This window comes from Panthera pardus, unplaced genomic scaffold (genome assembly GCF_024362965.1).
Source record: "Panthera pardus isolate Hobbes unplaced genomic scaffold, ASM2436296v1 HiC_scaffold_25, whole genome shotgun sequence".
Lineage (NCBI taxonomy): Eukaryota > Metazoa > Chordata > Mammalia > Carnivora > Felidae > Panthera > Panthera pardus.
The window spans coordinates 68,556,492-68,577,610 of NW_026526821.1; the positions used below are offsets into that span (position 1 = coordinate 68,556,492).

Consider the following 21,119-nt stretch of genomic DNA (forward strand, 5'->3'; position numbering starts at 1 on the left):
TTGTGTTGGCTTATTATTGTTAGCATACCAATGGCAAATTTCAGACTAGGTGCTTTATACATGTTGTTGTTCTTTTTCTCCTTTTCTGAATAAAGTTCTCAAATAATATACAATGGAAAGTCACACCAACAAGAGTATATAAGACGAGGCAATTAAACTGGGACAACTTCAGTCATAAATGTAATTGAACCAATATCTGTAATGACAATGAAAATTCTTAGTTTGGACAGTAGCAAGCCATCAGTTCATAACAGAACAAGAGGGTCATGTGGCTGCTCTGTGATGGCTTGTTTTCCATTGTGTTATGATGGATTGCCATGTTGACTCTGTCTAGAATTATTACTAATGGCCAGTTAATGCTGTTCATGGAAAAGTTGGGTTCAGGAATGTCACCACAAAATTTGAAAGAATCTTGATGAGTCATTTTCATTTCCGAAATATGGGCATTAGAACCAGAGAAATTTCCTTTAATGGAACATAGACATTTTCAATTTTCTTCTAGAAGAAATTGATATTCCTTTTGGATCCATGAGCACAAGTATCTACACTATTCTGTAGCTGTGCACACAAAGCTTTTGATAAATATTCAGGGATAGGTGCGTTAGAAATAAAGTTGGAGGTATAGAAAACATGAAAATAAATTTCCCTCAAGTGTTCCAAGGCCAAAGTTTTATTGATGAATTCTAAAAGCTGAGCTATATTTAGTGCAGACCTCATAATAGCTAGGATAACATGATAGAGCAGATAGAGACTTCTCATGTGGTTAGCCTTCCAGGCTTGGAGATTTGGTAGTAGAATATATTTGTTACCTAGACAGCATTGGCCAAATTCAGGCTCATTTCTCTTACTTGAAATTCAGGTCATCACGTGTGAATTTGCAATGCCTAAAATAGGGTGTAGTGTTTGGAAGGAAGAAAGGAAAAAAGAAGAGGTAGGGAAGAAGGAAAAAGAGTGGTGGTGGCAGAGTGGGGACAAGGGTATTAAGCAAGGAAATATGTCCCAGATGCTACACCAAGACCTGGCTTATGCAAGTATGAAATTGATACTCCCAAAGAATCTGTCAAGATAAACATGATTTTCAAGTTTCTATTATTATTGGTTCATATTTTATTCTAACACTGATACTTGGACATGTCACGGATAGTATTGGGGCTTCCTCAACCCAGTATTTATGCCATGTAAAGGTGAAGATGATTCAGCTTTATGTCTCTTAGGGGAGTCTCTAGATCGTGCTTGACTGGGAAAATCCTAAAAGAGGAGAAAATGGGCTGGGGCTACCATCTACCCTATCAAATCTACAGACTGGATGATAACATCTATTTTAGAAGAGGAATGTGAGAGGGGCACCTAGGTGGCTCAGTGGGTTAAGCGTCCAACTTCGGCTCGGGTCATGATCTCACGGTCCGTGGGTTGGAGCCCCGTGTCGGGCTCTGTGCTGACAGCTCAGAACCTGGAGCCTGTTTCCAATTCTGTGTCTCCCTCTTTCTCTGACCCTCCCCTGTTCATGCTCTCTCTCTGTCTCAAAAATAAATAAATGTTAAAAAAAAAAAAAAAAAAGAAGAGGAATGTGAGTAATTCCAGAATCAGGGTAGCGTCTAGCACACTGCCAACACTCAGGACACGTGAAATAATACAAGCGTGTTGCTTCAATATGCTCATTAAAAAGGAACTAAAATATCATCCCTCCTCTAAATTTGTTTCTGAGTTTCAATTGTGTTGGTGATGCTGTCAATAATAGACTATGCATCTGTGATGTACGAAAGTTTTGATAGTGATGATTTAGGGTACTTGATAATTTATGCGAGGATTCACTGATAATCTAAATATGTGAGAAATGCTTCTAGTTGTAAAACCTAAATCACTAGGTACCTTCATGATATAATTACCCCCACCTTTCATAATATAATACTTTAAAAAGTGCATTTTAGGGGTGCCTACATGGCTCCGTCAGTTAAGTGTCCAACTCTTGATTTCAGCTCAGCTCATGAGCTCACAGTTAGTGAGTTCGAGCCCCACTTCAGGCTCTGTGCTGACAGTGCAGAGCCTGCTTGTGATTTTCTGTCTCCTTCTCTGCCCCTCCTCTGCTTGCTCTCTCTCTCTCTTGAAAAATAAGTAAGCTAAAAAAAATAAAAAGTGCATTTTATATGTTAGGTACACAAAAGATATTTGCTAATTTTTAATTTTAAGTAAAATCACTGTGGACTTATAGGGAACATATATATATACATACTATGGTCAAGAAATATATATACATATAGAAGCATACACCGCCATGATTTATTTTGTTTAATTATCATTTAGAATGCTTACTGTGGTCAATATTGGTGTTATCTACTAGAGATCTTCTATAAAGAGAATAGTGGTGATGAGAATACAGTGAAATCTGTTTAGTAAGTACTGAATTAAGACAGATAAATTAGCTAACCCTTCTCTTGAGGTTCCAGCCTAATGATGTTAATATATTTTATTACTGTTGGGTAAACTTCCAGTGATGCCAACAGATAGGAAAATCTAATATTGGTTCTAGAAGTCATCGTAGAGATTTAAATTTAATCTTGACCTTAGTTTATTGAACAAAGCTTACTGTTTTATATATACCATGAAAGAAAAAAAGCAAGCACCATTAACACACATACACATACACACACACACACAATTATCTTTTGTTTTTTTTTTTTAATGCTTAGATGATTTTCTCTCTCCTTCCGCTCAATGAAAATTATTACTACATATAAAAGAGGAATAAATCGACAGGTATAATACAACATACCCATGTATATGAAAATCAGTCCACGTAATAAAATGGCACAAATTCTTTGCAATACTGATTAAAACTAAGACAAGAAAATAAGGCTATATTCTTGCTATTTTGACATTAAGGAATTATTTAATAAAAATATATTCCTTTGTCCTATAACTGAGACTAAAAATATTAGAGGAGGTGACAATATCACCAGCCCTTTCTGAGAAAATACCCACTAAAATCATTGCCACATCTGAAGCCTTAGATACAAAGTCTTGTCATTCTATTTCTCCAGTGCTAATAAAGATTATATCAAAAGAGATTATATCAAGAATCCCAAACCTAGTTTAGTCTAATTCACAGCTGGAAGTGCTTGATGTATTTCATATCCCAGTTGAAAAAGGAGTGTATCATGAATTTTTAAGCTCCTTAATCAAAACATGTCATCAAGGACAGCTACAGAAATCACATTTGCAAGATTCAGTATCATACTATGAATTATCTTCTGTTTGGGAACGGCTAGGAAATAGGTACAGGAAATTTCTGGACTGTTCAGTCAACAGGAGTTTGAGGTCACCGTTAGTTTTGTTGGTGGTGCTGGGATGTTGAGTAAAGCAGTGCAGCATATGGAGATTAGAGGACAGTCTCTCACTGCGGACTGTACAGCTTTCATGGACCTCTGTCACTAGCTGCCAGTGACAACTCTCCCCTGCCCTCCCCCCACATGCTCTAGCGGATGGTGCTGCCTCCCTATGGAGAACACCTCACTCAAGAGACTTCTGCTCTGTACACACCACACAGTTGATGCTTTTATTTACAAACATCAATTCAGAGTTATTTCTTTTTTCTGTCATTTTTTTCTTATCAGAGCTACTTCTTCAAAGGCAGAGAAAATACCTTTATAGGTAAGAAAGATGCTTTAACTTATACTTTGTACCTGAAGAATGCTTTCCACACAAAACTTCCAAGTGTGTAATGGTCACATGTGTGAGACTCTATATTTCTTTATATTTTAGGATGAACCATAGAAATTTTCATCGTTTTGATAATAAAAAATTGTCAAGTAGCAATCATAGTTCATACAGTACATTGACTCATTTGATCCTCACAATAAGTTTGTGAAGCCATAATCCCCATTTTGTAGATGGGAAACAGGTATTATGGAGGCTAAATAACTTGCCCAGGGTCCCACAGCCAGTCTGTGGCCAAAGTAAGGCTACGATTTAGGTAGGCATTCTGGCTTCCAAAGTTATGCTCTTGACCACTATGCAATACTGCCCCCTACAGCCAATGCTGGTGTTGCCTCTTCAGACTGTGTCACTTTCCAGTATGCGGGATCAGACTGGGAGAGACTGGGCAGAGTATGAAGGAGAGAAGTAAGAAGGTGAAGAAAGGAAAGGGCTTTCCATGCCAAGGTGTAGGGGAGCTGACAATACTGAGTCTGTCTTTAACCCTCCGTCTTGTTCAAGTCAGCTCACTCACTCCTCTGGGGCTATATGATCCGGGATCTCTTGGAAATTAACTTGCACACCTTACAAATGCCTGCCAAGGCCAGAATAGGGGAAGGCTTGCTCTGGCCCTCCATAAATTTGTTAAAAATAACATGATCTCTCCCCTCCCTCATGCACAGGTGGTGCCACAGATCTAATTAGATGTTAGGTGTCAACTGGGTGCATGCAAGTCCCTTGAGGCACATGCAAACCCTTTGATCTCACTACAAGGCCCTTCTGCATATCCTCTCAGACTTTGTGGAGAATAGCTGCACAGCAGGATCATCCTCCAACGGATCCCTCCTATCAGTAAATCACCCTGAAAAGAACTCTGTGTAAACTGTATGGAGCGGCCTGCTTTGTTTTTCAGTCATAAAATGTCAAAATGCCTTCTCAGTTTGGGAGATACTTTAACTGTCTCTCTCCCACCTTCCAACATGAGGACACAGAGGTGTGAAATGGCAAGACCTCTAGAGGTCACTGTGAGTACTTAATCAGAAGGTCAGAATAAAGATAAACCCTCTAAAGAGGCAAACAGGAGGTTGGCTGTGAAGGTTGCATTCTGATCATCATCCCAAGGAAGCTGCCTTTTATCCTAAATATCTGGTTGTATTAAAGAAGGGAATGTCATGACTGCATTTCAATTTTCAAAACAGCAAACTAACTCTTGTGTGGAGATGACACTGAACTTGTTAAGAATCTGAGAAAGAGGGGCTCTTGGGTGGCTCACTTAAGTATTCGACTCTTGATTTTGGCTCAGGTCATAATCTCACTTTCTGTGAGATTGAGCCCCACGTTGGGCTCTGCGCTGACAGTATGGAGCCTGCTTGGGATTCTTTCTCTCTGCCCCTCTCTGCTCTCTCTCAAAGTAAATAAATAAGCTTTTAAATAAAAGAGTATAAGAAGACAAGAAGTAATAAGATTTTGAACACAGGCCATATTTAAAAGCAAAGGACAAGATCACCTTAAAATACTCTGAAAGGAAACTGGCTGCGTAGTCTTGGGTAAGTTATGTAGTTTCTCAACTTTCTCATGTGTAGAATACCAATAATAATACTAAGACATCTCCTTTTCATACACCTATATACCCTAGAATTTGCTTACACTCTGATTTAATTAACAAGGCTCTTACTAGTCTCGCATCCATAGGACCACACACAGCAAGTATGAACAATTTCCTCCCGTTCTGACCTTGGATGGTCCCATTCTTGCACAAGCTTTGAGCCAGAGCCTGCTCCCTTGGGCCTGACCAGGCCCCTGGGGGTACAGTGATGCCTCACTGTGACTCTGAGTGAGATAGGGGGTGGTGATAAAAAGGATTGGGGTTTACTTTATAGGTGGCATGAGCCAGACCTCCTTACTGATGAGTCTGGGGCCTGGTGCACCCAAGTATCTCTCACCCCAGGACTCCTCTGACAGCCTATGGAACTCCCAAGACCCTGAGAGATGGGGTTCCCTCTGGGAAGAACGGTCTTGGCAGCAGTGCCTGGGGCTGACTCTACCATCCTCTGAACTGCCTGGATGCTCAGCCCATCTCTGCCCATCCTTTCTGTGATCCTCCATGAGGATCTGCACTTACTGCCTCCACATACCTGAAGCCACAATGCATACCTGGAACTCTCTAAATACACTTTGTTTGGCTTCCAGTGAGTCCCCCACCACACTCTCTCCCCTCTCTCGCTCGCTCTCCCTCTCACTCTCCCTCTGTCCCTCTCTTCCTCTCTTCCTCCCACCTGCACCAGGTCTTGGTCCTAGACCATGGATGTCCCTCTTTAAAACAAAAAAAGAAAGAAAAGTTTAATCTCAGTGTCACTTTTGTTCTGGTTTCCTAAAACACCAGCTAGTTGCCACTAGAACTATCCACCTAGGGTATGATACTGCTGGGTGTAAAAATAAGTCTGAATTTTAACATGCCAATGTTCTCTTATAATCAATGCCTATATCAGTAATAATCTATACATGTCTATTCAAAAAGGACTGCCATTTAATGTGCACGCCCCTCCCTAATACAAGCATCCCCTCTCCGCTGCTTTTTTCCTCACAGCATTTAATATCCCATGTATGATATTTGCTCTAATGTTTATGCCCATCTTTAAGTAAAATGTAAGCTTTATGGGGCACCTGGGTGGCTCAGTCAGTTAAGCATCCGACTTTGGCTCAGGTCATGATCTCACAGCTTGTGAGTTCAAGCCCCACGTCGGGCTCTGTGCTGACAGCTCAGAGCCTGGAGTCTGCTTCAGATTCTGTCTCCGTCTCTCTCTCTCTCTGCCCTTCCAACACTCACTCTGTCTCTCTGTCTCTGTCTCTCTCTCTCAAAAATAAGTAAAAACATTAAAAATTTAAAAAATAATTAAATAAAATGTAAGCTTTGTGCAGAAAAGTTTAATTTTGTTCAGTGCTATATTTCCAGTGACTAGAACATTGCCTGGTATATATATAGTAAGTGCTCAGCAAGTGAATGGATGGATGGATGGACAGATGGAGGAATGGATGGACACATGGGTGGGTGGGTGGGTGGGTGGATGGATGGATGGGTAGATGGGTAGATGGATTTATTTATCTACAACTAGCTATTTCTGAAGATATCTCAAAACCAAGGTTGCATCCACCAATAGGACATCTTTTTATCCAGTAAAATCTCCATATCCTAAAGAAAATGCACTAAGCAAAAGAATTTTCTTAAAACATACTCTTTAAAATGTATATACCCTGGCACTTTTGCTTACCAGCAATGATGGCGAAAAGTACCTAAGTAGCAGTTGCCTCCCTACATTTAAAATTACAATGACTTATACTTCTCTTACTCGGCACCATTAGTTTCAGGAGAATACTCCTCTGTATATAATTTTACATCTACATGCGAGTGTTTTTCTTTCCACTATGCACTAAAATTTGCTGTAAAAATGTACATTAATTTAAGTGAATTCAGCAGAATGACTGGACTAGCAAAAGTAAAATTAATTATTCATGTCACCAGTATTTTAAAATGCAGAGTGGTTATCAGGAACACACATAATTATAAGTAATGCAATTATTTTTTATAATGAAGCCACAACTGAGGTTAATTAATATTTTTAATAAAAAATAAAATTTTGTTCTTTGAAGTTACAAAATGTATTTTGTTAGGTTTAAATATTTTTCATGGAAATGTGTGTATACTCTGCTTACATTTTTCAAACAAATAGTATTAATTTTTTATGAGCATCTCCAATGCTGCCAGGAAGCAACAGCAGTGTCCAATATATTCAAATACTCTTTTCTTGCTTGAACACTAATTGGGTTTCTTTTCAGAACATTCCATCGGAATCAAACCCTGTCAAATCAGTAGGACACTGCATATGTGAAATATATATGTTTCTGACAACCTATCAATGCTTTTAAATCCTAAACAGTTCTTTTTTCTTGAGTGGGTTTGTTATGTCCACTCTGAAAAAAGCCTAACTGGAACCACAGAATTGCTCCAATATATTTCACTCATATTTACTAATCCTGCCCTACTCTATAATTTCTTACTAGGAGTTGCAAGCTATAGTCCCTCCAGTCAAAAATCAGAATCTCTCAAAGCCTCGTTTTCTTTCCTTTCTCAAGGTTTTTTGAAATAAGATAAAAAGAAGATGAAAAAGGCTATGGACTCTTAAAACCAGGTACAGATACCAGAGTCAGTTGCTCCTCTGAATGTAAAAGATGAGGCTTTCCTATTTATTATTCTTATGAAGTATGATTTTTTTTGCAAAGATAGATTTTATATATCCTGTAAGAGGAGAACGCAATATACAGACCAAAATGGAATGCTTGTGAAACTCAAAAAGGGATACTGTTAATAATTACAGTGGTATACCAGATGTACACAGGAACTATACAGTCCTCCCCAGATGCACAGCCACCCTGTGTAAAAGTTAATGGTGAAATCTATGCTTTGTTAATCATCAGAAGACGTAATTAAGGGGTGCCTGGGTGGCTCGGTCTGTTGACCGTCCAACTTCAGCTCAGGTCATGATCTCCCAGTCCATGGGTTCAAGGCCTGCGTCAGGCTCTGTGCTGACAGCTCAGAGGCTGGAGCCTGCTTTGGATTCTGTGTCTCCCTCTCTCTCTGCCCCTGCCTGTTCATGCTCTGTCTCTCTCTCTCTCTCAAAAATAAATAAACATTAAAAATTTTTTTAAAAGAAGAGCAATTAAGAGTATCATCACTAGTATCACTGAAATTTTAGAGCTGAATACAATTCAAGAGATTCTTAGTTAACCTACTTAGAGAGGTAGTAAAGCCAGAGTGTAGCCATGGTAACCAACCTGCCCAAGCTACACAGCAAGGTAGGTGGTTGTGTTGAAAGTGGAATCCAGGTCTCATGATTTGCCGTGTTCTTTCCGTTCTCCTATATCCCCTCTAAGTAAAAGGCATTTCTATGGATCCATATTCACTACAGTGTGTATACAGCTTGTAAAATAGTCTTGAAGAAAAGAACGAATAGACTGCAAAATGTGATACAAAGATTAGAACAGAATAAATGTCACAATTTTGATCTCAAAATGAATAGCAGTTTCACGTTCTTTTCTTTATGGACTGCATTCAAAGGGAACGAATATTGCCCTTTGCATGCTGGCTTACTTTTACTCATTTATATAAAGCTACATATACGTCTTAAGACATTGCCACATTATTCAGAAAGGAAACACTTAGGAGCCAAAAATCTTGCATGACAATCCTTGTCCTAATCCCAAGAAGCTCCCAGCATCCTGAGAAATTTTACTAGCAATTATTTGCAAATATTTGCTTTCTGAGAGTAGTCTTATAGAAAGCATCTTTATTATTATTTTTATAATATGAAATTTATTGTCAAATTGGTTTCCATACAACACCCAGTGCTCCTCCCAACAGGTGCCCTCCTCAGTACCCATCACCCACCTTTTTTTTTAAGATAAGCAGGACTTACAGAAACATTTAGATATTAATTTTGTGAACTTTACGTAGTGCACATAAGAAGTACTATTATTATATTCACATTTTTTTAAAATGCCACTTAATCAAAAAGGGTTGGTAAATGTCCTCATTATTTCATGATATGAATCATGTCTTTCTAAAGTAAACATCAGTTTCAAATTTGATTATCCCTCAGAGGAAAAACTTTTTTTAAAAGCATATTTACTTCTAAGTAGGAAAGTAAACAAGATCCTATTGGATGACATTTTGATGAGTACTATTTTATAAAAATTCTCTGACTCTGTAAAAAATGAAAATACATTTCTTCCCTACTACTTGCCCTGCAGGATGGCTGAATAAACCTCATCTCATCTATTTGAAGTGAATCCAATTTAATTTTTCTTGACCAAAAATCTGTTTCCATAGTTCTAAAACATGCAATCACCCCAAGGTACATTGCCATTGTAGCTTAAGTGGCTCAGTGTTATCACTGAGGAAAATATACTTTGATTGAGAAAACAGTCTGGTATGGCTTTTGAAAAATAAAATGACCCTTCTTGGTGCACAATTTAGTAAGGCAGTTGATAAAAGCAGGCAGATATGGCCACTATGGACAGGATTTAAAGGAAGATGCTTCATCCAATTTACAAAAATGAGTCAAAGGTTATAGTCCAGGAATTAGCATTATAAATCACTCTCTTATTATTTAAACTTCTAGGGCTTTGACAATTCTAGTGAACAGTTTAAATTCTACATATAACAGTGATCTCTTCTTAATTGAAAGGCAATTGAAAAATCAATTATGAGGTAAAGAAAATTTTCAACAAATTACTGTGTTACTTAACAGTATATAATTTCCTTTCTTCCTTAGTAGTTTTTTTCCCCATATGCACACCTTATTACCTGAAATCACATAGGTATCATTATAAAAGCTAATTTTAAAACCTATTGGTACAACCTAAAAACATTGCTGCAAAATTGAGTATTTGTAGCATATTAATCTATTTAATTGCAGTTATTGGTCTGCTAAAAATCTAAAGATTTAAAATATCTATTTTTTAATGAACCTAGTAATCTTTTATTTAAGTCAATACCTCCTCAAATGAACCAAATAATCACTAATTGATTAGATCATTTACTTCTATAAACCACTGCTGTCTTTAAACATGTAATAGTTTATAATAAAAGAAACATTTCATTGGAAATTAATGGGTAGTTAAGTGTTTTCCTTTTACATTAATTAATACTATAAAATGCATAAATTTTTATTTCCCTATTACTAGGTATTTAGCTTGCAAATGCAATAGCTATTTTATATGTTTTCTTAAAAAACAGAATTTCTTAATAAAAACTAGTCACTAATTGATAAAATGCATTTTAGAAAAGGCTGGTAAGTCTTTTCTTATTTTGGGATACATCGAGTTTACCTAGGAATTCAGGCATCAGTAATTTCTTTAATGATGAAATAAGACTACAAAGAAAAATCTCTGATACTTTTTTCCAACTCTGGTTATCCTAGAATGTCCTCTTATGAATTACTTTATATAAAAGAAACAGTCTAAATGTCACATTGTATTTCATTTTCCTATATCAAATTCACCTTACTAACTTGTTTCTTGGGTTTTTTTTTAATGTTTATTTATTTATTTTGAGAGTGAGAGTGTGTGCACACATGAGCGGGGGAGGGGCAGAGAGGAGGAGAGATGCAGAGAGAATCTGAAGCAGGCTCCAGGCTGTCAAATCTGTGAGATCATGACCCAAGCTGAAGTCAAGAGGTGGATGCTTAACTGACTGAGCCATTTAGGTGCCCCAATAATTTTCTTATTGTTAAATAAATCATAAACCAACAATCACAATAACAAATCATTAATGAAGCATCAGTAAAGCATAACAAATGGAGTTCCTGGATATGTATAAATCTGTGTAAAGTTCTAAAGTCGTTAAGTCTTTATTCAAGGGAATAAGTGTTATTATTAACAATCTTACAAACCTAAACAAGATAGAGAAAATCAACAGAAAGATTATAATGTGAGCACACATTCTTACTGAAATGGATATTCCTTAAGGACAGGGGTTTCTGTTCATTGTTGTTAATGTCCCCCCTAGTGCCTAGGACAGTGTATGGCACATGGAGAATGATCAATAAATATATATTGATGAATACCCTGTGTGACAGCTCATTGTACTTTATGGTCAAATGGAAATAAAAAATAAAAGGAGAGAGAGAGAGACGAGACAGAGAGAAAGTGCATATTGGCACATAATATGCAATACTACCCTTATGAATTTACAGAATTTATAAAGTTTTTATTATCTCTCTTCTAATATATTTTCTCTCTTTCTATCCTGTTCTTCTTGCTCCTTCTACTGAAAGTAAAAATCAGAATCTATTTTTTTCTTTCCCCGGTAAACATGTTAATTAGTAGACAGCATGCTGATATGAACAGAATTCACTTTCTTCTACTCTCTTTCCAAATTTGACACTTAGGTGTATCTCAAACACGTGAAATAAAAGAAATGTAAAAATAATTGTTGTCATTCTTGTTTCTTTAGAATGAAGTTTTCTATAAAAGTTAGGATCATGTATTTGGAAAAGCTTTATATGGCATCTACAAGAGACACACATTCGCTATTAAAAACAAAACAGAAGGAAACAATTTAGGCCAAGTAGACACACAATTCTGAAAGAAATAACAACAGAATATACACAAAGACTATAAATGTCAATAGGGATCTAGTAGCATTTAATAGCATTTTAGTAATATTCTTACAGCACTCTCTGAGGCAGGTAGATTTCTTTTCCTTAGTCTTCACTGATGTAATGCCAGTGCCTGATGCACAGTAGGCCATCACTAAGTATACCTTGATTGCATTAAGTTGTAAACGTTTAGCATTTAAAACTCTATTTTTCAAAAACTTTAGACATGAGACATAGGTTCATTGAAGTGGATTCTAGGTAAGGGCAGCTGACCACATATAATACAAAATATGTAAGCCTAAGACAGTTTTTAAGTACCATATTTTGGGTCTTTGTCTTCAGATAAACTAACAGTGCATTTTTCTCATAGACAGTGCGGGGATCAAGGGCAGGTACAGTGATTATTCTGAATTAGAGTTACCTAAGGAACACCCAGCGCAAGAACACTAGGATGCCCCTTTGTCTTCAGAAAGCAGAAAATAAATCTTCCATACGAAAGGTGTCCTCTCTGTACCAGGAAGTAAAGAGACATCCATATCACCAGACATTGGGAATACAGAGCCAAGAAGGCTATATAAACAAACCTTGTTACTTTTACTAAATTATTACCCCAGTCCAAATCCCTTTAGAATTCCTTACTAATTGAAGCTCCAAAACTTAAGGGTTTCTTTTTTGCCCTGTAAATTTCTTACAGGTTTATGTTCCTTTGGCTAAAAAAGTATAAAAGCTGCCTGCCTTAGTCATTTATTTGGGTCTCAATTTTATTCTTGAGACTGTGTACAAATAATTAAAGGGTTTTTTTTCTCCTATGAATCTGCTTCATGTCAATTTCACTTTTTAGACCAGTCAGAAGAAACTTGAAGGGAAGAATAAAAATTTACCATGTCAACAACAGTAAAAGGGTAGCCTTATTATTCATCATGAGAACCAGAAGGCTATCAATTCAAAATTTTGACACTTTAAAATATAATAGAAGTTTTGTATGCGATTTCTCTTCAAATTTGCTTTATTTTGATGATGTCCTGAGCCTGAACAAACAAGGCCCTTCAAGTACTTCACTAATTTACTTGTTTATTTAACTTAAAAAGTGAAAACCCTGTGCAATTAGCAGACAATCCCCTCAGCTTGGGCTAGACCAAAGTTATTAATCAAGACTACCAGCTAGTAGCTAACAAAACCAACACAAAGCAGTTTACAAAAATCGACAAATCTCAGATTAAAAGCCTATACACATTTCACATTCAAACTGAGTACATTATGCTAAGCAAGACTGAAAGACAGCCATAGCACCCAAGGTCAGAAACAATCCCATTTTAGAAAAGACATCTATGCAGAAAAGCCTACTTTCATAACCAAAGTTCCCAGACAAAGGAATGAAATCCACGTACTCACCTGGCTAATGGGTTCTTTTGTAGGGGGCTTTCCTCTTCTGGCTGTGCTAGTAGCTAGGGTTGTGGTGGTCTCCATAATTGATGTGGACATCTCTGACTGCATGGCAGTGGCTGTCGACTCAGTTGTCATTGAGGAAGGCACTTCACCAACAAGTCTCACATTTCCCACTATGGCGATGTTGGCATCATTTTCGGCTGCCATATTCAGAACTTTCAAGCCATTGTAGTAAAGCCCAGAGAGCTGGCCCTGGAAGGGCTGGCCCTGCTCTTTCCCGCCAATTATTATGGTTGCTTGGCTATTGAAGATTGTGAGCTGACGCCCTGTAAAAATAATATTACATACATGCAAAAATGTTGATTGTGAACTCTACATTCTACAAAGGATGATAAAACAGATCTTTCATGGGGTGGATAATGAGAGCAATAAACTATAAGAGAGGCATTTGACTCATAATTCATTGCTTATAAATGAGGTGTCCATGAAATGCATAATCATTGGCAAATACTTGTAAATTCTCAACTTATCATAAATGTAGTGTTTTGCTAAAAGACCAATCAAAGATACATATTATAAATCAGTTTTTAGTGGATCCCTTTTCCCTTTTACATCAAGATCTTATACTGTTGGTCTCTTAAGTCTAAATTGTCAAATTAAAAAAAATGTGAGATAGCTAATGTTTCAAGTATTTGTCATTCTAAAATTAACACTGGCATAAACTAATCTAAAGCAGCTAAATCTAATTTTAAATTTATGATAAAAATTTCATAGTTCATGTAATGGCCACATGTATCTATACACTAGTCTTCGAAAATGTTTATTTTTTGAAGATATAGTCCATTGTTATTTGAATTATTCTATTTTTCCGGCAATCACACTGAAAAGAAATGCATGGTTTACACTAAGCATGTCGGAGACAAAAAAAAAAAAAAATCCAAAAATATTTTTCTGATTGGCTTTCAGCAAGTCTATTAAAACAAAACAAAATGAAAAAAAAATAGCTTCAGATGTAAAAAGCGGCTTCAGGAATGATACACAAACCGATGGAGAAATCATGGCACATTTCCATCAAACAGCAATCCTCAGCAACAGTACCAATATCATCAAATTGAGTATCCGGTTTTAGCAGATTGCTCTCTGCTCATAAAAAGCATGCACACAACTTTAAGTTCAGTTTTAATTAGGGCTTGTTCTCAAATGCTCTTAGAAGGTTGCAAACGTTAAAGGGACTTCATTTTGACTGGCAATCCATATTGCCCACTATTTAAGATGCCTAGAGTTTAAACCAAGAGTTTTTTTGTTTTGGTTTTGTTTTTTGTTTTGTTTTTTTTTTCAGGACCATAATAAAGATATCAGAACTACATATATTTTAGTTAATAATTTAGAGGCTGGAACATGTAATATAATCTATGAATGATTTATCATTTTGGGTTAATTCTTGCTGTGAGTACCTTCATAGATTGAGTTAGTGGATTATATTTAACAGTCCCTTTAACCTTAAGTTAACAGGGTAAGATTATTAAACAGCTGGTACGTCTAAAAATGTATAGAAATTATTATACAAGGTATGCAAATATTACTATCTACATTTTACTGTTTTAAATTTGTTTTTAATTTAGTTTTACGGAAAATTTATTTTTTATGTTTATTAGTGTTACAATGAAGTACTACTTGGTTATGTTCAAATTATTTTTTTATTTGAAGTTTTAATCAATGTTTTTTACCTTTGTCGAGTAGCCATTCATCAACTACTCGACCAAGTCGATATGGAATTCGCTGTCTAGCAATCGCCAGGCGCTCGTTATCATTGTTTCCTTTAAAGTTTAAAGAGACATTTCATTGGTTAAAATCTGTAAGGTCAAAGGTTAAAAGTTAATACTTAAAGCTTGAGCTATACAGTTGCCACATGATTTTTTGAAATTTGGAATTTTAAAAAGTTCTACCTAGAACATTTCATGTTTCAGACTTGTCATTCATTCATTTATTTTATTTTAGCAAACAAAATTATTCCTATGTTAATTGAAAATTAGAAATCTGCATTTGAGCTAGGTTATTGAACTTATGTTATAGACAGACCCGAACAACCAATTTAAACAGCATATAATAGCTTTACAAAAAAATGACCATTGATCTCAGGGTTTTGTCTTTTTGATGTTTCTTATTAACTAGTTAAACATGTTCAGGTGAAACAGGTTTAAGTTTTCAAAATACATTCAACCTCTTATTCCAGATTAGAAATTTATGAACACCAAACTTAATACCATCTTTTGGCACACTGATGAATCTAAAATAGGCCTAGAAAACTTTATGTCCTATTCAGAAAATAGAAATTCTTATTCATCTCATTTAAGGAAACCACAAAGTCTGAATAGTTTTTGTATATTCCACACAAATTGATTTATCAATCACTTGGACATCACAAGGGAATACATCTTGCATCATCCAAATTTGTTATTATAGGAAAAGGCTTTGACAAAAGTGACTTCAGTTGAGTGTCCTTCAGTTCCACTTAAAGCTTAACATGCTGAAGTGTATAACATTTGAAAAAAAAATGTTTTTTTTTGTTCTCAAGTATCTGCTTTTATTAAACTATTCTAAAGGCATGACAGTGTAAGGAACAAATACAAGCCACAAACAGTTGTTCCTACTCAAAGGTTCAAACTACATGGGAGCCTCGCTTCTTTGAACAAAACATTATCTGATAGAAGCACAGTTTAAACTGACCTTGAATAATGCTTGCAAATAGATGAATGTACTCTTGATCTATAACGCACTTAGGAAGAATCCAAGCTGCCATCTCAGTGCTCAATTGTGAATACTGCAAGTTTTTCTATTCTGTGAAAATTAACTAACATGGAATTTGAGCTAAGATGTCTTGGCAAAAGCTCAGAGGAAAACTCAGAGGAGAAACAAACATTGAAAGGTAGTACTGCTGACAAGAAAGGAATGGAGCATTTTGCTCAAGAAAATAATAGATATAATTTTTTCTCAGAATATTTGTAAGTGTGTCTTATACTATTTTTACTATATACTATACTTACCATAATAAACCCGCCATTATATTGGTCACACGCTTTTAGAGAACTAGAAAAGAACTATAATTTAGATCTTATCAATTGTCCCTTGAATGTCTATTTGACTAAAATATTTCATGTATTAGTACTTAATTTAAAATGTAATATTAATACTTAATTTAAAATTTACACCTGAAATTATGTTAACATTGTGTGTCAAATATACTCAACTTTTAAAAAAGAATGTAAACGTCAAAGTGGTCCCAAATATAGTTTAATAAAAACATTGATATGTATTTCTTTATATTATGTAATCATTTAAAAGTTATAAAATACATTTTATTCTATGGGATATTTTTGGTATATTGATAATCTAGAAAAAAAAAAAGAAAATAACAACAACAACAAAAACAAGGATACAAATAGCTTAAATTCCAAGCCTATCTTTGTTTTAAAAGAGTGTACAATTAGAGCGCCTGGCTGGCTCAGTTGGTTTAGCGTCTGACTTTGGCTCAGGTTATGATCTCAGTCTGTGGGTTTGAGCCCTGCATCAGGCTCTGTGCTGACAGCTCAGAGCCTGGAGTCTGCTTCCGATACTGTGTCTCCCTCTCTCTCTCTGCCCCTCCCCGGCTCGTGCTTTCTCTCTCTCCCTCTCTCTCTCTCAAAAATAAATAAATATTAAAAACTTTTTTAAAAAAATAAAAATAAAAAAAATAAAAGAGTGTACAATTTGTGTTCTCGTCTGTATGCTTACATACATGTATATTTGGTAAAATACACTAAAATATGATATTGGTTATCTTAAGGCAGTGTGACGAATGATGAATATGTGTTTTTGGCTTATATGTGATTTATGTGATCAACACATTTTTATGTGCATAATTTGATAGGCAAACATGAAATATTTTTTCAAAAACACATATCCTTTACTCTATTAACTTCTTTGTCTGCCAACACTCATATATCAATTCACATTGTTATAACTCTCCTGATGACTTTGTAATTAGGTGGTTCCTTATGCTGTTCTTCATGCCAGAGTGTTCCCATCATAAGAAATGATTCATTATTCCCTCAGATACCACCCAAATTTAGGCTCCAAATCACCTTTTGCCCAATTACTACTACAGGATATTAACAGACCCCTCTGCATCATCCCTGCAATCAATTGCACCCATTCTCCACATGTCAGCTGAAATCTAAGCATTTCATTTGTCTATTATAACCCTTACCATTGCCTTTAGTATGAAATCGCGAACCCCTGATGATATTTATGAGTACTTCCATGATCTAGTCCTTTACTACCTCCTGTTCCTCATCTCGTGACTGCTACTGCCTTGCCATCTTCTTTGCATCCTCATGAGATTTCTTTCAATTCTTCTAAGGCTCTCCTTTTTCCTCTAGGCTTTTGCACTTGTAGCTTCCTTTATTTGAAATACTCTTCCTCACTCTCACCCTATTTCCATTTTTTCTTAGCCAAACATGACTCATTAATGGAATCTTCTTGATAGAAGCATTATTTCCTCAGGAGGTGTTTCCTAGCTGTCATCAAGTTAGATTAGGACACTTGACTGCATGTTTCCCTAGCACCTGATACATGCCCTTTGGAAACAGGCACTGACCTTATAATTGCATATTCAATAAATATTTTCCTCTGAACTCTGAAGTTCCATCAGGTCAGGTATTGTGTGTGGTGTTAATTGTTGTATTCTTGGTGGAACACAATACCTATCATATAACTTCCTGTGAAATATCTGTAGATTGAGGTGGTGAAGGAAATCTTTTTTTTTCAATTCTCACAGCTTCCATGGAACCATTATCTCATCCTAGAGCCCAACAACATTCACAAGAAAAAGAAAGGAAATACTCTGCCCAGAGAATAAATCGCACATGGCTGAGCTTCCCTTTGACTTTCTAAATGAGATATCACATATTTCATTTATAATTTTATTTCTTTTAATGATGGTCACTGACTTGAACATCTATACAATCAGTTCATTATTTGCTTAATAATAACTGCTTCATGCCACAAAATAAGTAATCGTAGTTATTATAGTAAGGGAAGTAGAAAAGCCCTAAGTAAGACAGGTGGAGAGAACTAATAGCTTTGTATATTCTTTTTTGATAACTTAGAAAAAGAGCACATAAAAACACATTAATGCATATATACACAGGTAAATGCAATTTTCTCTCATACCTTTGGCACTCAGAGCAATTATCATTATTGGATATAACATGATTTAAGTCAACAATAGCTTTTAAAGATCCTTGATGAGAGTCAGCTAAAACAATAAAAACACCATTATTTCCAATGAATAACAAAGGTCAACTAACAACAACAACAAAGAGAAAAATGAGTAGGCAGCAGAAATAGGTATAAAAAGATGTGATAATTTTTAAAAAGGTAGCCACATGAACAGGGTCATACAATCCCATCAACCATGACTATCAGATGCCTTCTAGTTCAGAGACTTTTTTTTTAAGAGAAATTTGACTTTAAAATCAAATGACAGACTTTAGTCTTTGTTGAAGTAATGGATGGGAAATCAGATGGTACTCATTTCAGTTCAATACACGGTTTAAAGAGAAGTTTTTTTTAATGTTTATTTATTTTGAGAGAGAGAGAGAGAGAGAGAGAGAGAGGGGCAGAGGATGAGTGGGAGAGGAGCAGAGAGGGAGACACAGAATCTGAGACAGCTTCCGGGCTCTGTTCTGACAGCTCAGAACATGGGGCTCGAACCCACAAACTGTGAGATCATGACCTGAACCAAAGTTGGACGCTTGAAAAACTGAGCCCCCAGGCACCCTGTGTTCAATATATGTTTACTTTAGTTTCCAGATTCTTTGTTCTTCTACTAGAATAAAAGATTAATGACTTCTCGTGACAAAATTATATATTAATACACTATCAACCAAAGACAAATCTGAATAGAGTATTGTGATGATGTCTTTCTGACAGATGAGTTCCACTGGTATAAAATAGTTCAGATTATTTAGGTTCACCAGGAATAAGCCTACATTTAATCATGAGAATAAATCTCATGATTTTCATTAACAAGCTTCATATGAAAAGTCATTATTGAGGTATATTATTTTGAGAAATTGCTCAAAATCCATTTTATTTCTTCACAAGTTCATAATGATATGTTATTTGCAAAACAATCTGTAATTTGGTATGACTGTGTTCGTTTTTAATCCTGGCCATAGTTTGATATACATCTAAACTTTGCATGCAGTATTTAAGGACATAAAACAACCAATTTGATTGGGAAAGGTCAAAGATAAATATAGTTTCCAATGACCTGTTCTTTCCTATGGAAAGGGTTGGGATCTAATACCAAACATGTAGATGTGTAGAAACATTACATTGTCTTTCTGAGCATGGTCAAAGGAAGAGGCTTATAATGACAGGAGAGATTAAAAATCAGTGGAATGTACCTGAATACTCCAGTCAAGTCAAAGAGAATCTTTGGGGGAAGCTATTTTCATCTTTAAGTTTCCTAAATCAGAGGTAATGATATAGTAATAATGACCCACTTATAAAAGATCTATTCATTTTGGAATCATTAAAGGGTCCAAGAAGAATTTAACTTTTTAAAAAGCATACAGATCAACAGAGCAATCTATTGAGACTATAAATTAGTTTATGATAACAGAACTTCTCATCAAATAGTTAAAACATACTTCCTTCACCCTAACTTCACCCTACCTTCTAAAGGTAGAATGAGGTTTTCCTTTTATCTTTTTTTTTTCTTCCAGCGGATTTTATGTGGGTTAAATATGTTGGTAACCTCCACTGAAAATGTCACCAGTGACATTCATTTCTCTGTTGAAGTAATTTCCAAGCAATGAAATAATATGTAAAACTTAGGTTTATTTTTCTTTGATTTGCAAAAGAATGCAGTGTTTTTTAATTAACTAATTTTTAATTGGACTGTAATTAATACAAACATTATATTAGTTTCAGGATTCAGTATTTTTGACAAAAGCTAGGCTTCCTACCACCAGAATCAATGTCTAGGTGCAAGCTCTATTTGGAATGGCCATTTAGATATAAAGTGCTAAATGTAATGGATATTTCAAACAAGGTTCCAGGGGTGAAAAATAAAAAGGAAAATCTGATCATTCAGACTTAGACTGCAACATTCTTTATTTTGATTGAATCCCAGATAGTTTCATTTTCTTATCTAACCAATAATACTTGGTCATATTATAGAATATTAATTTTGTATAAACCCTCAGACTTCAAGGAAACAAAATTAATTTCAAAGAATCAAGGTAAGCAGCAAGGAGTAATAAAATTCAAATCCTTGACTTGTAGCTAAATTTCATTGTGGGACTCCAAGAACAAAGAGAAATAAAATTGTAATCATATTTTTATGACTACTGGTCAGTAGAGAAAAGCTATGTGAACTTTGCTAATACATAGTTTTTTTCCTCTCATTTTCATAAATCTTCACCTCTGATGTGTAATTTCTCCTCAGAAACAAAACTGTCAGTTTCGGTATGACAAAGTAATATACTTGTGGGAAATAAAATAAAAAGAAAGCAATGCTATGAACCCAACACTTGTCCAAAGTAATATGAAAGTAAAAACAAAGATACTTGCTTCTTCTGAAGCCTTCTTTTTTTCCTGAGTTTTGAACTTTGGGAAAGGAAACACAAAAGCATTCTGAAAAGCTATATATACTTCCAGAGAAGAATAGGAGTTTGTTTTTAGATCTTTTGTTCTTAACTGAGAACATGCCTTTGGATATGCCTAGACCCACAAAGTAATGTAAACGTTTAACATAGTTATGTAAAATTACTCCAGTTTTAAAAGCAACATTATCACATAATTTCCAACTAAATGCCATATGTGTCATGGCTTTGC

At 35.5% G+C, this 21,119-nt stretch overlaps 1 protein-coding gene across 25 annotated transcripts in view; it reads right to left on the reverse strand.

The window, feature by feature from the left end:
• Positions 1 to 21,119, reverse strand: part of NRXN1 (neurexin 1) — a 1,129,526-nt gene that overhangs the window by 120,464 nt on the left and 987,943 nt on the right. For 15 of the 25 annotated variants that reach the window (XM_053890675.1, XM_053890679.1, XM_053890676.1 and 12 more), the window contains 2 exons: positions 14,960 to 15,049; positions 13,239 to 13,558 (listed from right to left, as the gene is read on the reverse strand). In XM_053890675.1, the coding sequence (XP_053746650.1) occupies positions 13,239 to 13,558; positions 14,960 to 15,049 (410 nt within the window). The remainder of the gene's footprint in view (positions 1 to 13,238; positions 13,559 to 14,959; positions 15,050 to 21,119) is intronic. The other 10 variants (XM_053890684.1, XM_053890683.1, XM_019419355.2 and 7 more) reach the window with 1 other exon arrangement.